This window comes from Calidris pugnax, unplaced genomic scaffold, assembly GCF_001431845.1.
Source record: "Calidris pugnax isolate Ruff unplaced genomic scaffold, ASM143184v1 scaffold8, whole genome shotgun sequence".
Lineage (NCBI taxonomy): Eukaryota > Metazoa > Chordata > Aves > Charadriiformes > Scolopacidae > Calidris > Calidris pugnax.
In genome coordinates, this window is record NW_015090830.1 from 25,739,086 (window position 1) to 25,756,463 (window position 17,378).

At 38.5% G+C, this 17,378-nt stretch overlaps 1 protein-coding gene across 1 annotated transcript in view; it reads left to right on the top strand.

The window, feature by feature from the left end:
• CTDP1 (CTD phosphatase subunit 1) overlaps nucleotides 1–17,378 on the top strand; it is a 118,712-nt gene that overhangs the window by 5,674 nt on the left and 95,660 nt on the right. The window contains exons 2-5 of the mRNA XM_014941047.1: nucleotides 9,853–9,936; nucleotides 13,063–13,156; nucleotides 14,921–15,049; nucleotides 16,373–16,523. Coding sequence (XP_014796533.1) covers nucleotides 9,853–9,936; nucleotides 13,063–13,156; nucleotides 14,921–15,049; nucleotides 16,373–16,523 — 458 coding nt within the window. The remainder of the gene's footprint in view (nucleotides 1–9,852; nucleotides 9,937–13,062; nucleotides 13,157–14,920; nucleotides 15,050–16,372; nucleotides 16,524–17,378) is intronic.

Below are 17,378 nucleotides of genomic sequence, written 5' to 3' on the forward strand. Positions count from 1 at the left end.
AGCAGCTACCAGCCTTCATTTTGGGATCTGTTTTTGAGAATGATAATAGACAATTCATTGCAAGTTGTCACCTATAAAATACAAATATCTGTTTTGTGTAGTTAAAAATGTTAATTAAAGGTTAACCTAAGGTCTTCCAGCACATGTGGATGGTTGAATTTGTAGCAGTTGCCTTTTAAAGTGTATAGGGGAGCATAAAATGACTTCCTGGAAAGCAAGTAGTATTGCATTACAGGTTACAGTTGAAGGATTTTGATTACACATTTTTGGCTAGGTTTTGTTGTGTTGAACCTAAACCCATGGAATTGGAAATCTCGCCCTTGGACTGTAGGGGAAGGATAGATACTGTCACTAACAGGAGAGACTTGCTGGTCTTCAAAAGGCTTTGGAAAACTGAGAGGTTTCTCCTTCTGTGGTGCAGACAAGAAAGTGCTGCCATATGTAATGTGTACTGTGAAACTTGGGTGGGAATTTCTCACTGTATTTTGTAGGGTCCTACAATAGTGCTCAACAACTGTGTATTTTCCTTCCGAATCTGTATCTGTACTTCTACTGAAGAAGTGCTGCTTGTCTGAAAGGATGAAATGTTGTTTTCAGGAGTAAAACCTACTCAGTGGTTGAGTAGTTCAGTAGTAGAAACTACTTTTGGCCTCACACTAGCCTGCTGATGAAAATGAATTAGCCAGAGTGAAACACGTGGGACATTTGTGAGAGCATGGTGTATCTTTTCTGATGTTTTCCAAAACACTAGTCCTATTGGAAAAAAAAAAGAGAAAAAAAAAAAAAAAAACCAAAAACCAAACCCAATATAAAAAGTCTTTTTGAAACAGAGTAAAGGTTCTGTGCTCTTTCCTGTGCAATGGGAAGGGAAGTTTGTTTTCTTCAGTTGTCTGATGGGACTGAAATGATGTAGATTTAGGGTAACTGGGCTGACGCTGGATGGTTTATCCAAGATATCATTCCTCAGAAACATCTAGATCCACATGGACTTTTTTAGCTTTGTGTGTTACTGTGTAAAAGGTGGCTTAGATGTAGATTACTTCTTACAAACACATCCATTTTTTTTAATGGTACGTCCTTCTTTTGAGGAAAGGTTGGAATGTTGCCAGGCCACTATTCCACTAACAAACTTTTAAAATAAAAATAATACTGTTTTTCTACCAATGTTTCGAGAGAACCTGTAGAATAAGGCAGTGATTCACAGGAGAGAGGGTTTTAGGGTTTTAGCCAAGGAAGGCATCACTAAACGAGAAGGGGATTTAATTAACTTTCCTGGTAACTTTATAGTTAGTTATACCACTTCCCCTTTATATGCAGGGCAGCCTTCTGAACTGTTGGGCTCTGCTTTGGGAGCCTGTGTTGGGATTCTGGGATGCTCTGAGGTGCCCCCACAGTGTGCCATGTTGTGTGGCTGTCGCCAAATGTGGGGCTGCAGCTCCTTGGTTTGAACGCTGCTGCGAAACTTGTGATGGTCTTGTTCATAATTGCTTTTAAGGGTGTTAAGAGTTATTAAATTTTCCTGTATAAGCGTGTCTGGCTTAACAACAAGTCCCAGAGGAAAACACGTGCAGAAGGTAGTGTCAAAATAAGTTTGCCACAGTGTCCCAAAAGGGAAAGGAGGGGAGGAAGCTGTTAGACTTAATGATTCTGCATCCTGCAGTACACCTCTTCCCACTTTTATTCATTGTTTGAAAGTAAAGGGACCGTGATTGCTTAAATGTCTTGGTCTATTAAAAAAGGTGATGAAATGTCTGGAGAAGGTGTGATCTCTTAATAGATGCCACTTTCTAAGGCGGAGAGGGAGAGATCACAGGATCCTCCCAGGCTTCTTACACACAGAAAGAAGCAAAAACCACACGTATAGCTTTGCTGCCAGCTGTGTGTGTGTGTCAAACTCTCTATTTCTCAGTCATCTTTCCCAGCTTTGGTGTCCGTGCTGTTTGGGTGTTCATCTGTAGCTGTTTCTCTAGGTGTGAGCCTGCAGCTGCGGAAGGCAAACCAAATCTGTGCAGATAATCACAGGTGAACTTGACTGGGGATAGGAGGAATGCAGTGGTGAATCCATCTGAGCTAAGGGGAAAATATCTACCTTTACCTGGAGGGGAGAGGTGGGGGATTTGAGAAGGTATACATCTGAAAACAACAAAAAAGGGTCAGAGATGGGATTAGTCCAAGACAGTTGTTACCTACCTGGCTCTGCAGCAGTTCAGCTGTGACTACCATTCTTTATGTACCTTTACCTGGAGGGGAAAAGTGGGGGATTTGAGAAGATATACATCTGAAAACAACAAAAATTGTCAGAGATGGGATTAGTCCAAGACAGTTGTCACCTACCTGGCTTTGCAGCAGTTCAGCTGTGACTACCATTCTTTTGTAACTGATGTGAATGGTGAAGTGTTGTTTGAGAAAACAATAATTAATCTAAAACTACAGTTCTGTCAATGAGAAGGATATACAGTCACCGCTCTGCCACGTCAGCTTTTTGGATAAATGCCAATTAGGTTGGCAGTGATCGTCGTGTGTGTGTGTATATATATATATCTGTGCAGTGGATTTGGAGTTCTGGTCCTGCTCTCAGATGGATGTTTCTGAACCAGTGAACTTGTAGCTAAAAAGCTACACTTAGCGGTTTAGAAAATGGATCCTGGGATAATGTAAGCTTTGTAAAAATACTTCATTTGAAATCTGCAAGTAGATTTTCCTAGGAGCTTTACTGTGCCTTATTCTTCCCTTGCCAGCTTTTTTGTGAACCTGTATCACTGCCTTTGCCCTGTGATCCTCATACAAGCAGGTGCTGATGGCAATGTACTCATGAAATGCTCAAAGAGGGGAAATTGTAAAAAATGAAACACCTTCTTTAGTGTAACAGTGAAGATGGTGGGTATTCATATTAAAACCACAGTTCACTGTTTTTAAATTTGGGCATGTTCTTAAAGCTACTATGTTTTAACTACTTCAGGACATCTTTTATACCCTGTATAATTCTTACTTATTTAAGATGTTATGTGGTAGAAGGGAGCTGGCTATAATATGTGTTACGTTTCCAGCTGTAACTGGCTTTAATTAGACTATTGCTGTGATGCTTGTGTGTAAAATTTACAAATACCTTGCAGAGATGCTGTCAGCTCTTTGAAGTTCCCATGGAGCTTTCCCAATAATTTTTCTATAGTTGGTGTAAAGTTCTGATGTTAAGTGTGGTCAAGGAGTCAAAGGACATGCATTCACTTGGATTTTACTGCTTCGAGTGCTAAGTCATCTCTTCAGTTAAGAAAGTTTAACCTGGGTGTGAACACAAAAGTAATTTTCCGGTCTTTCTGGCCCTGTTAGATACAGTTCCTCAGCCCTCAACTGGAGTTGTGCTGGAAGTATTTGGTAAGTGCTGTGTGGCTGCTAACGCCGCCGTCGGAGAGGGGTGGCAATAGAAAGGCAAATGCATAAAGCAGAAATGTCAGGAGTTGGTAATAATGATGGGGAGGGACAGACTACAGAACTGTTTGCAGCTTCAGTGAGTTACTGAGATGTGACAGCCTATTTTCTTCTCTTATTGTTAGAAGTACCAGTTAATACTAAAGAATCAAGTTAGAAAGCATGAGCTCTTAACTGTACTTCTGAATTCATTCTGTATGAACCTCATTATTTTCAGGAGTATTTATGTAAAAGTATGGAGAAATCTATTCTTATCGTTACCTTTTTTAAAAAAACGGTTTTGAATTCTCCCAAATTATAAAATTTTAGTTAAAAATGTTCTAAATAAAATAAAAAGCCATTCTAAATAATCATTGAAAGATTCACCAGTTTTTATGTGAAGGACACTGCAAAATATTTCGCCTTTTTTTGGTACCTTTTTATTGCACACTGTTAACATTTAACAGTGGCTTTTTGAAACACATAAGAAGCTGCCCTTATGTGTGTGTGTGCATGTAAGGTGGGAGAGGGTTACATCCTTCCTTGTAATGCCAAACTCCGATCTGGAAATCAATGGAAATGCTACTAAAGGGCTTGCAAATCATGCAAACCAAGTAGATTTGAGAGGGTTACCTCCTTCCTTGTAATGCCAAACTCCTCTCCGGAAATCAATGGAAATGCTACTAAAAGGCTTGCAAATCATGCAAACCAAGTAGATTTAATTCATAGTTAAGATGTCTTTTGATTTATAAATAAATTCCAGAAACTTTGGGCTGAAGTTTCTCTTGGCCTTCATGACCTGTGTAGTGCTGTTGACCGTATCTACACCTGAACAGGCATCTTGCCTGAAAAGTAGAAGGAAAAATGTCTTTTCAGCTTTTCTATTCTAAAACGTATATAAGTTCACACAATGTTTTAACTCATAATTGTGAATAGTTTGTGTTTTATAGGCAGGAAAAAAAAAATCTCAATAGTCATTTTTTCTGTGTTAGCTTTGAAGAGTTGAGATGATGCCTGGAAGTGGGAACTATGCTTTCTATGAGCTGCTGCTCGCAGCAGTTGTTATTATATAGATGGTGTAATTACAAATGTGGCTGTACCATCATGCCTGTGTCATGCTAGGATAGGCTGTAGGGTTTTGGCTTTTTTGTGTATGTGTGTGTTTTGGTTGGTTTTTTTTATATCAAAATATCTGTCTTGGTTGTGTAAGAGCTCTGGGGCTCACACTCAAGGACAATCAAGCGGAGAAGGCTGTATTTAAAATGTGTAAGTCAAGTGGCTTCTGTAGAGAACAGATGAGACAAGTTTCTTGCAACACCTGGAAGAGGTTGTGGGCTACAGATTACCCATAGAAGCAAGGGCTGTGTGTAGTTGTCATCCTTGGTAGTTTCATTAATTATTCAAAAGGTCTCTGTTTCTTCACGGATGAGCATTAAATAAATAAAAAAATCCAATGGTTAAATATCTAAGGAATTATTCTTTCATCGTGATCTCAAGGTGATTAAGGCTTTGAAGAATCCTTGCTATGAAACCATAGTCGTATGTAACTGAGGCTGTGGTTTGATGTAAATTGGGCTTGAGGGCTCTTTGTAGTGGTTCTAAATCCTGCAGCCACACACCGCAAAATGTTGTTCCAGTACAAGCTAACAAAAAAAGTCAGCATTTCACAAATGGGAGTAAATTAAACTGTTAGAAGCAGGCTCTGAATTGTATCAGCCTTCATCTGTCTGCCGCGCTAGTCTTATGACAGCTAAATGATGGTGTAGTCCTGTTTGTTCTACATCAATTGGTATTAATAATCACTGATCTGAGATGTGTTCGTTTGATGTTTTCTACCCCTTGACAGTTTGTCAATAACACCCTTTTGAGCACGGTACGGAACTGGGCTGGGGGTGGATTTTGTTTACCTGTACACTGGAGTCTCATTTCGCTGCATTAGTACAGTTTTACATCTTCTCATGCTAATTGCAAGGGCATATGGCATCAGATTGAGGACAGCAGCTTTCAGTGATCACAGTGACAACTTGGGTTATGTGTCTCTTGTGGTATTTGATATATTTCTTTATACCCAAACCGATCTGAGGAAACCCAGCAATCTCTTGGCCCAAGGTACTGAAATAGTCCTTTCTGGGAGTGCCAAAGGAGGAGGTAGGCTTTCAGAGGAGATACGAGGGTTGGGAAAAAGGAAAGTTAGGCATTACCTTTCTTTGGCAGCAAGCCATTGGAGCAGTTGCCTCTGGAAGTGGAGCCAAGCTGTAATAGAAGGCCATGGCTAACCTGTGAGCCAGCACACGCAGGAGCAACCACAAAACCACGGATGAAATGCAAAGAGTAAATTTATTTTTGTTACCTCAGCAGCTGGGGGATCCCTGAAGCACCACCAGGCTGAGCTTGGTCCATGCTAGAGGATCACTGACCCTTCTGGTTGTGCCTTGGTATTGGAGATTCCTGCAGGCGTAGCCTTCTACTGTGCCTTGATCTTTCCCACAGCAGAGCAGGAATCTCAAGGGTATTCAAGAGGGTGCCTCAAAGTCTATCACAGGGCTGTGTTATCTAAACACAGACGTTCTACTTGTCCAACACACAACAGTTAGTATGGTATGTGTGTTTTTCAACACCCCAGCTGCAAGTCACTGGAGCGAATTTACAATCCTCCTTGTGCTGCAGTTGGCCAAGCCCCCCAACTGCAGGTAAATGTTCTCCTCCCTGATAAGCTGGAGATGTGAGAACTTTATCTGCTGACTTTATCACTGTAATTAACCTACCCAGAACCACAGTTGTGGTTGAGCTTGATACAAAGTTCTTACATTTGGACTCGGCCCTAACGACCAGGCCTTAGAAGTAGCAAAGGCATCGACTTCCTCTGTTAATAAAAGCAAAATGCTCCTATTGGATTTCATGAAAGCTTTCCTTTTTTTTTTTTTCTTATTTCCCATCCTGCTGATTGAAAGCAGATATTGTTGAAAGACTTGGTTTAGAAGCATAGAAGCAGTCAAAATGTGGAAGTGCTGGGAGAACAGTTGACAGGCTTATGGTCATCAGCATCCCGAGGCCATTACTAAAATGTCTGTCCCTATCCATGATCGTTACAACAAAAATGAAATTTTGCTCTAATGGCACACCTAGTATCTCTGTTTCTTATTTACAAGCACATCTGGAAAGAATGTAAGATCCTAGGGTGGGTTTCCTCATTCACTTCTTCAAGTTTTGCTTAAATCCCATTGTATTTTGTTACTTAAACCTTGTGGGCAGTTTGCTGTCCTGTTGCAGCCCTTTGGCTATCAGGGTGTGTATTGGAATGACCTACCCCCTCCACAGCCACCCAAAAAATCCCCCAAACGTGCCTTTCACAGCCCTGTGGATCTTCCCCAGTGCCTGGCTCACTTGTGCAGTTGTGACAGTTTGTAAAACTTGAAGTTTTTTCCATCTTTTGTGGCAGTCATCCTGGGAACGTTGTTTTGAAAGGAGCTGATGAGCTCTGCTTACCACTGAGTGCGTCCTGGAGGAGTTTGGGGAGAAAGAGGAAGATGCTGCTAATGCTGCCAGCAGTAGAATATATTGCAGTTCTTCATGCTGGGGGGCTGGATTTATTTTTCTCTCCAGAAATGGAGTCAGGAGCGGCTCTGCTCTTCAAGCAGATTTCACTCATGACCCAGAGAAGAGAACAAGCAGAAACCTGAACCCTGTATTTGGTATATGCAGCCATTTAAAAAACAATAGACACGCTTCGATTCAGCTTGCTCTTGTCTAATAATTTTCTTGGATATTGGGCATTAAATTTTTTAAACCCTAGTAAAAGGAGTATATCCAGTTCTGAAATTCACAAAAGTCATTTTATTTGGGTTCTGTGCCTATTCTTCCACAATATATTCCTTTTTAGTATTTAAAGCATATGTGCTAAATTTAAATGAGTAAAATATTTAAGTATGTTTAAGCCTTAGTAGAGTTCAGGGCATCCTTTCTGCAGCATTAGGTGGTTTGTTTGGGTTTTTTTGTTCCCTGGAGTGGTCTGCTTAAGATCCTGACAGTTGTACTTGAGGGTTGACCAGCTTGGTTGTACAGTGCTCAGAAGTTTGCCAGTGCTCTGGAGTCCTTCCTCTGTCATTTGGGTTAAACACCATCACAGAGGAAGGTATGACAGGGGGCTTTGTATCATGTACCTTTTATCTCCATCTTTATTTATCACAAAATAGGTGTTCTGGTCACATTTAAATGTGCAGGAGCAGAACTGATGCTTAGCGGTGCCGTTTAAGAACAATATCGATGAATGATTTAGAACTCTAACTTTCTTGTAAGAATCTCTCCTTTGTTAAAATCAAAAGGACAGGATGATGTGTATCTATACATGAACAGAAATTCTTGCATGTCCTAATTTGAATCTTACCTCAGCCCAGGAGTGTACCAGCCTCTCCCGTTGCATTCCTGGAGTGTGAGGTTACCTCAGATGCAAAGTAGAGAATGCCTGAAGATATTTTGGCTTCTAAGATGGCATTAAAAAAAAACAACAACCCAGCAACGCTTTTTCCTGAACTATCAAAAACCAATTAAGTTGGGATAAAAACTCAGTCATTTTAAACTCTTATGCACATTTCTGTAGTTCGTATCACAGGGGTTTTTTTTGGCCTTTTTAGGTGTGGGTAATTTCAGGTTTGTACGCGGAACACAGGTTAAAGATGAGCAATTCTGATATGGTCCTTAGTCTGAGTTGGTAGCCTAAAAAGAAGGACCTTAGTGATGAATCAAGGTAAAAGGCAGCAAGACAGACACATTGTCAAAGGTTTGGGGGAGGAGAAGAGTCAAATGAAATAATGCAGCCATAGGGGCATGAGAGAACTAAATAATCAAACAATAAATTGCCAATAGTAAAGGGCCACAAAAATAGCTTGTCTATTGTGCAGTTCTTGTACAGAACCAAGAATGACTGTTTATTATTTGTATTCTATGAAATACATATTGTGTTTTAAAAATGAGATCTAAAAAGCTTACACAGGAAGAGGAGATGTAATTTCCATAATTTCCAAGCAGGTGATGACTGAGTGTGAGAAGGGACAAGCTCAGTGCTTTTGCCAATGGGAGTACTGGTAGTAGTGTGAAGGCTTGTGAAGACTTTTCTTTAAATAAACCTGGCCTGAATCAAGTTCTTGATCTTGAGGAAAAAATCCTCAGTATGGACATCAACTGCAGTTTTCTTATTCGGGTCATCAGTCTTCTGGTCATTGAGAAATGAGTGACATGCTGGAAGTAAACAGTTGCAGGCATCATTTGGGAAATGGAATTCCTTTTGGAATTCACAAATGCTAAATAGTCGGATATATGGTTGATAGATTTCAGCATGTGAAACAGTTTTTCTCCTGGTGCTGTCTGCTTATTGCAATGCAGATTTGAAGCCATGAAGAGAACGCTCTAACCAACGTACGAAGGAGTTTGGGTTTGGGGTGGGTTTTATCTACTTTTTTATTTTTCTTAAAATATTAGAGAGGTACTGTAGCTCGTGGTCACAGAGTTGAGGGAATTTGGCAGTAGCTTAATTGTATCTGTTTATTAGAGGTGTTTTAATTAATAATAAAAAAAAAGAAGAAAAGCCAAACCCTTGAACTGAAAGGTCAACTCCTTCGACTGTTTTGAAGAAAATGGAAGAAGTCTCTTGTAATAACTGTTCGAGTAATTGAGATAAATAAGTGGCAGTATTTTAAAGACCCTGAATTTTGAGATCTGAATTTGAGCAAAGGAGTAGTTTAGTTGGATCATCCAAATGAAATGCAGACTTCATTTTCTATGCAGTTTGGAATACTAAATGTCACATCTGCATCTCAAGGTCTAATTTCTGGTTTTGTTTTTCTGTTTGTTTGGAAGAAAGAACAAAATATCCTTTTACATGTCTATTTTAAAATGCAACAATCCAAGGCTCAAAAATTGAACGATTTTTGTGAGAAGACTAATGCCGTATATTTTGTTTTAAAACAGACAACAATCCAAGGCTTAAGGATCAAAAATTGAACTTTTTGTGAGAAGACTAATGCCGTATATTTTTCTGCCATGATACAGGAGAATAATAAACTAAGATGAAATCAGTATAGAACTAAAGTTTCCATGTTGATTTTCATTACTGTGTAGCTCAGTAGCATATTAATGGGGAGTTGTGTCTAACTGAATGTAAACTTTCTGGATAAGCAATGCTTGTTTTGTTAATACACTGAACTTCTTTGCTAAACTAAGGTTAGAAACTGACATTAATATGTGTGTTGGTGAATTTTGACCATGTGAAATTGAATGATGTGAGTACTTAGTTGGTGCCTCTTTCCCCACGTTGTCTTAGGGCATATGTCTTTGGGGGCTGGTGCTAAAACAATAACCAGAAATTATTCTTTGAACTCTTTCAATCTGCAGTCATTAATCCAAGTGTCTGAAATCAACCTGCAATAAATGAAATGTCAACATCTTTTTCAGGGGTGTCTTGGTGAGACTGGAAGGATGCAGCCATCCTGTTGTTATGAAAGGCTTGTGTGCAGAATGTGGCCAGGACTTGACTCAGTAAGTATTCTCAGCTCTTTTTTTCCAATGTCTCCTTGCTTGTGATTAGGGATCCGAGCTCTTCCTTCTCTCATTTACTACTTTGCTTCTCTGTTCTGAGTCTTGGTAGTTATGAATCATACCTATAAGGGTAAATGTGAAGTTGTAGATACTAGTTGGGAAGGAGAACACTATTCACACTCCTACTCAGAGTGCTCCTAGACAGAAAGTTGGGAGGGAGTTTCCTCTACAAGTGAGATTTCAGCATAAGGCACTCTTTCACATTTCTTTTAAAAAATAAAAATAAAAATGTACTGACATCAGCTCATAAATTTTTTGCTTAAAATTGAGTGGTCTAAATATATTAATTCCTGATCACATTGTTAATAGTGTAGTCATTTAATAAAGTGCATTTCTTTACTGAAAAATTGCTGCTTGAAGGCAGGAATCGGTGTTCCTTGTGGATAAAACCAACACGTTAAGAGGAAAAAAGCAAGATCTGTGCCTCTGTTGCAAAATGTCTTAGTTTACTTTTGCTGTTTACGCAGGGCACCCTGCAATCTTCAAATATATGCCCTCTTTCTCCTTATATGTCACCATATATATGTAGTCACAGATGCATTGTTTAGAACTATGTTTCCTTTGAGCCATTACAGTGATTCATAACTAGGAATATGGGTGAATAAGATGCCTTGTGCTTACTTGAGTTACAGTTCACGTTACAAATTTATGACTTAATAACTGCACACACTCTCTTTCTGGGGAGATAAATGTAGGGTAACGTGCTACCTTGGGTAGAAAATGTAAAGAGCACGCACACAGACATAAATTCTAATCACAGGGTGTCCTACTTTGCTTTTTATGGACTCATAACTGAGGTTGAGAGTGGTAAGGTGTCAATAGTGGCTTAATAAACCGGAGAGTTTTATCTGTGCGGGTGTAAATAGCTGGGAGTTAATATTGGTCTCATTCATGTGACCTTGCTTTATTTGAACTGTGTTGGATGGGAGCTAGCTTCTCTCCGTGCTTTCAGCTTAAGGCTTTAGAACTGTTTTCAATTTTTTTTTGTGTGAAATATTCTGCAACAGAACTAAGGAAATCTAAGCCTTAGGCCAACAAGAAAGCAAATTCAAAAGATGATTGTATTTCTCTCTTGACGTGTCTCACTGCTAATACAGTTGGTAAAGAGAATGTTTCTTATGCATATCAAATTACTAATTCAACAGCTGTTTTCCAAAATGAACTGTATAGTAGCCTGGATTTTAGAAATGAATGTTACGTTCTCATTTCGTTTGGAAGGAAATACTTCAGTTTCATTTTAATTCATAGCTCACTAAGAATTATTTTGTAAGCATTATCCCATAAACCATCACAAATGGAATGAATATTGAAAATGCTATGCAGTATGTAGTCTAGTTAATGGTTGGGTATAAATTTTAATGGCAAGATGTTTGTTAATATTTTGTAAACAAGTATCACTTGGCGAAACAGCAAACATAACAAAAAGTTAGGATAATGAAGAACAGGGCTTTGCCTGCCCTAAACGAATTCTTGATTTGAGGTTTGAATACAGTCACGTATAAATATTGCTAGATTGCTATTATGCAGTTAAAAATCTAGGTAAATTCGGGGTATGCAGTAAATTCAGTTTTCTCAATTAATACTCCTCTACTTCAGATAATTTCTTCATTATTTTAAAAATGGCTTACACATCTGGAAGAATGTGTTAGGTCTGCTGAGCCTACTACATCAGTAGGAGACTCAAAAGCATCAGTGTTTTTCTTGCCTGAAGAAAGGCGAGTACAGCCAGTTCCCTGCCAGCTGCTTGGGTGCATCCTTTCTGTTAAGCAATTCTTACGCTCATTCAAGAAGTTGTCTGAAAACAGTTCATATTTTTTAAAGACTCATTAAAAATACCATTCGGTGTTATATGCAAGAAGTATTCTGAACTCTGGAGCAGAGGATGTGAGACACTAAAATGCATGGCTAAACTTTGGACCAGATGAAATAATCTGTGCTTTGTTTCTGGATATCAGTGTTTCCAAACACTGTGGTACAGAAAAAGCATTATCTGTCTGTGATTGTGTCTGCCATGACACGCCTTAGTAACATTTCTTTTTTCCTCAGGAACTTGCTTGGCATGAAGTGAAAACTGGGTGAAGTTTAACTCTGGCTGTAGGTCTGATACCAAATTGTGTCCTTGGTAGGACAAGTACTTGGAACAATTAAAAGTTGTCCATGTGTCACAGAACAGAAAAATTTGCAGTAGTATTTTTAATGTTGGTGAACCGTAAAAGAGGTCTTTAAAATTAGATATCAGAGTTCCCAACAAATTGATCTGTGGAAGCTGGAAGCTAGTGATGCTGATGTTATGTGGGGTTACTTTAGTATTCAAGGAATTTCATACTCATGTGCACACACACTTTCATATATATATATGGATGACATGTGTTCTGTATGTATTAATATTTATCTGATATGTATATATCATAGAGATATGTACATGAGTAAGACTGTGCGTGTGTACAATATACACTTAAATGAAATAAATACAGGCACACACATGAAGTACCTCATTCTGTTTGTGCCAAAGGGAAGAGCCTGTATGGGGATTTTTTGAATGCTTTTCATGAAGCAGCAGTCACGTGTAAGTCACTCTGCCCTATGTAAAGAGGAACTGTGCCTATCTTTTGCTTAAATTTATTTCATAGTCTGGCTTGGAGAAAAGTAGATCATTGCATGCTGAGTGATTGCAAAAAGAAAAAAAAAAAGGAATAGTTTTAAATGTGAATGATTTGGTAGTTATGCTTAGTTTATAACTGTTTTCTAATGCCAATCAATATGTAGATGTTTGTTTCATCATAGCATCATTTTTCATGAAATAATTATGGAAGCATACCTAATTACAGTGATTTTTTTGCAAGGTTTTTATAATGAGCTGCTTTGAACTCTTTATCCATTTTGTTCAGTAACTTGCATTAACAAGAATTTGAAAGTGTGTTTTAGTCAAAATAGCTCTTTTTAATCATAGGTTTTTGGTGGTGACTAGTTTGATACCACAGATTTTAATGTGTTCAACTTCTCACTAAACTGTTATTCTGGTTTTTCTTTTTTTGTTTTTAATATTTCTTTTCCCTGCACAATTAGGATACGAAGCAAAAATGGAAAGCAGAATGTGCCATTATCCACAGCAACTGTGTCTATGGTTCACAGTGTTCCAGAACTCAAAGTTAGCTCTGAGGTAAGTCCCACCAAGCTTTCTTTATTCATACCTTTCACTGTAGCTCCACAGTTGAGAAGCTTAATTGTAGGCATTTCTTCAACGTTGTAGATACTTCATACAGAAAACTTGGCTTCCCTTTGAAGAGGAATTTGGGGTTGAACATCAGTAGCCCAGGGTATTTGTGCATTTCCCCTATTACAAATTGATTATTAGGTTTTATAGTGGGTTTTTTAGAGCTGGGCACTGAAGAAATGGCACTTCGGTGACAGCAGTATGAAAAGGTACTACTTTAATGTTTTTGTCTCTAAGAATGAGCAGTTTGTGGAAAGCTTAGTCTCCACGAGCTGAAATGTGTTCAAACCTTGCAACGTCTTTGAAACCTTTACGCTTCGCCTTGAAATTGGTCCCACTAGACATATAGCTGACGTGTTGAAAGCTTGCAATGTCTTTGAAACCTTTACCCTTCGCCTTGAAATTGGTCCCACTAGACATAGTAAAGGTAGTTTGTTTGCAACTTACCTGCATACTAAATTAATTTCATAGAATCACAGAACTGTCTAGGTCGGAAGGGACCTTTTCAGATCAAGTCCAGCCATCGATCTAACCTTGATAAAAACCACCACTAAACGTGTCACTAAACCATGTCATCATTTTTCAAATATTCCATTCAGCTGAGTTATTCTTACCTGCATGCTAAATTTATTTCATAGAATCACAGAACTGTCTTGGTTGGAAGGGACCTTTTCAGATCAAGTCCAGCAGCCATCAACCTAACCCTGATAAAAACCACCACTGAACATGTCACTAAACCATGTCATTATTTTTCAAATATTCCATTCAGCTGAGTTATCAAAATGTGCTAGTTCATTCCTCAGTTTCTTTAGAGGAAAAACTGTGCTTATTTTGAAAATAAACTTTCTGTTTATCTTCCTTACCAACTTAATCTTTTTACCTTTTTATATTGCTGCTTGGTTGGGTTTTTTTTGTATCTCTTCAGAGAACAGCAGTGAGAAGAAAGGTGACAATTCAAGCAACTAGATGTGTCCCCATCGTAGTGGAGCATTTCAAGGAGCAATTTGCATTTGAATCCTCCTCCTTTATAATGTTCCATTTAACTTTGCTTTTAAGTTTAGCAGCCTGGTGGGTAATGCTGCAGCTTGCTGTCAGAAGTGGTTAAAGTCAATATGGTACTTTGAAAGTTTGTAAATGTGCACAAAAGGAGGGAACTTCAGCTCAAATTTACGGGACTATAAGGTCTTTGATATCAGTGCCCACGTAGAACTGTATGATCTAACTATTTATGTCTGAAAGCATATATTCCTTGAGTTCAGGTTGACAGTTATAATCATTTCTGTCATTAGCAGCTTCAGTTCAGTACTCAGCCTGGTGCTGTCAGCCGTATTGTACCTCATTGGTACAAAATTGTTGAACATAGCAACCAAGGCCTTCAGACTTATTGAACTTGCTCTTTGTATTTCCTCTCAAGACTCTTAACCGTAATTCAGTGGTTACTTATTTCCCAAATTTGGAAGTTGTTGTGTTGAGTATATCAATTTTAAGAGTTACCAGTGCCACGAAGATCTGAGAGAAGATTTAGGGAGGGGTTTTTTTCCTGCAGAAAAATTGCTGACAAAGCTGACATCACTACAGTTAAGTTCAAGCATCGTTTCTTACGCAATTAGTTTGTAGCAGAACTTCTTCTCAAGCTTACAGTATACAAAAAACAATAAACCTAATCTATTTCTTCTAAGCTAAGCTTAGTTGTGAATATTTCTGTTACAGCAAGCTGAGCAGCTAGGAAGAGAAGACCAACAGCGACTACATCGAAATCGAAAACTGGTGCTGATGGTAGATTTGGACCAGACATTGATCCATACTACAGAGCAGCACTGCCAACAAATGTCTAATAAGGTAAGTATTTGGTGTTAACATTCAAGCCAAAGTAACAACAATATTTCTAACAATATTTAAATGATGCTTCTTTAAGAAAACAGTCTGTGGTTAGATAAACTTGTAGTTGAAGAATAGCAGAAAATGAGAAAAGTGTCTTCTGAAATATGTTCACTTTTTCTCTACATGCAAATTGATGGTTTTCTTTTTTCCATTTATACTTTCCTGCACTTTTCCATCCCAGTCACTTAAAGTGAGAAGTTTGAGGTAGCTATTTTTAATCTCTGCTTTCCTTCCTCTACAATTCACAAGCTGAGTACTCAGTAATGAGAGTCTTTTCCCTCTCCAAGTCTGAGGCGGATATAGTGAATTACTGTTGGAGGACCCTTTTTGGGTAATCCTGTGTGTTATTATGTCTGTCATTCCATGAATGTGTCTAGTGATTTATTTTTTTCTTCAACTTTTTTTTGGGGGGGGCCAGGAATTTGGGTGTTGCTGTTTAAGTTCTTCATGAAACCTCATTGAACTGATAGGGCCTATTCCTTGTAATATTTCCAATTTGGAAACTTGAAGACAAGAAGCATGTCAGAATGTGTCTGCAGTGATTGTACCAGAGGGTGCAAATTCAAGCTCCAGTGTCATGCAAACTGTGGTTGCATAGTTCCTCTTTCTTTCCTCTTGCCGTTCTCTCATGCCCCGTAGATTCAGCATGTGTTCACACCTGCTAGCAAAAAAACAAGTTCTAAATGTACTCTGCAATTAAGAGGAAAAGGAACAGTGAATGTTCAGTGTAAAGATTAAAAAACCATGTGTATTTGACAGGCTTTGTCTTCATCTGCATAAACGCATGGTTTGAAGAGACTTTTTTTTAATGATTTTGAGATTTTTAACTTGGATCTTTATCTGCAAAGTTCCTTCCTCGATTGCTATCTGATGATGTGTTTCCATAGACATAATATTTTTCCCTCCAATGAAGTCTTTCTCTGAGCTCAAAATGCACTGAAACTAATCTGAGTGGAGTTCATTGAGTAGTACTGATTGAAGTGAGATCCTGAACTTTCAGAGATCGGTTTGCCGTGAGTGAAGATTTGAATGAGAGTTACCTTGATCAGAAACTTTTCAACAGTGCAGCTTCCTGCCTTTGAAAAGCTTCGTGTTGGACTGCCTGGCACGGAGCAAAAATGAGCTTTGGATTTTATTCATCCACATGATCTCTGTGGCCAAAACTTGGTTTAACCTAGTTGTACCAAATAAAAGCAGTGGAAGCGATGGAAGAGGGCACTTCTGGAATATGGGCATTTTTGTTTGGTATTTTGATAATATGAAACGTGCTTTTTCTTCTAGGGAATATTTCATTTCCAGTTAGGTCGAGGTGAGCCTATGTTGCATACTCGTTTGCGTCCTCATTGTAAGGAATTCCTGGAAAAAATTGCCAAGCTGTATGAATTACATGTTTTTACTTTTGGCAGCAGACTGTATGCACATACAATTGCAGGTGAGTAGTATGTTACATTTCACAATATTTACATAATCAGCCTTCATAGTCACAACTATTTTTCTTTCTGTGGTTGTTTTCAAGTATTTGTTTTATGCAAAAACACTTCCCAAATAGTACTACTTCAAGTAGAATTCTTGTCTTGTTTACAAGGCAGTGCCTGTATAGTCTGTAATTTTAGAAGGAATCCTTTTTTTTTTTTTTCCATCAGATGTGTTTTTTTTTTTTGCTTCCCTGATGGTTAGAGAATCAGATTGTGGCATAAGAACTAGCGCTTTCCTATTGAATTAAGTAAGAAATCATGCTGATGGGCTGTGAAAATGATCTGCAACATCACTTGTCTTAGAAACCTAAAGCAACATTTCCTTAAAAATCAACAACATGAAGCTATCTCCTCCTATGGGGAACACTCCCTCACACACACACCCTGCTGTTTCCTTTCACCAAAGGAAGTTTGTTTGCTGCAAATCAATTTACAGCAGTTCTGTTTGTGTCCTGGAGCGAAGATGCACTTACTTGAGTAAAAGCAGACATCTAGCAGTATTTTCATGTATTCTTCTCAAGAACTTAAAAATATTTTCTTTGAGTAACTGGAAATTTCCCTTTCAGTTATAGCAGTAGTAGTCTATGGTGTGGGGCACTGACTGAGATGTTTTAGGTTTCTTTTCTGCTTGTTGGAAAAAACTGCCCTGTTATGCAAGTATGTGGGTCATTTTTGTGTTAGGACTGTGACCATGTGTGTAAACTGTAAAATGAGCTTTCACCCCATCTTGGGTCTTCCTTGACTAATAGCTTTTTCACCTCAGACTTTCCTTTATTAAGTCTGTCAGACTAAGACAATAGAATTAACAATGT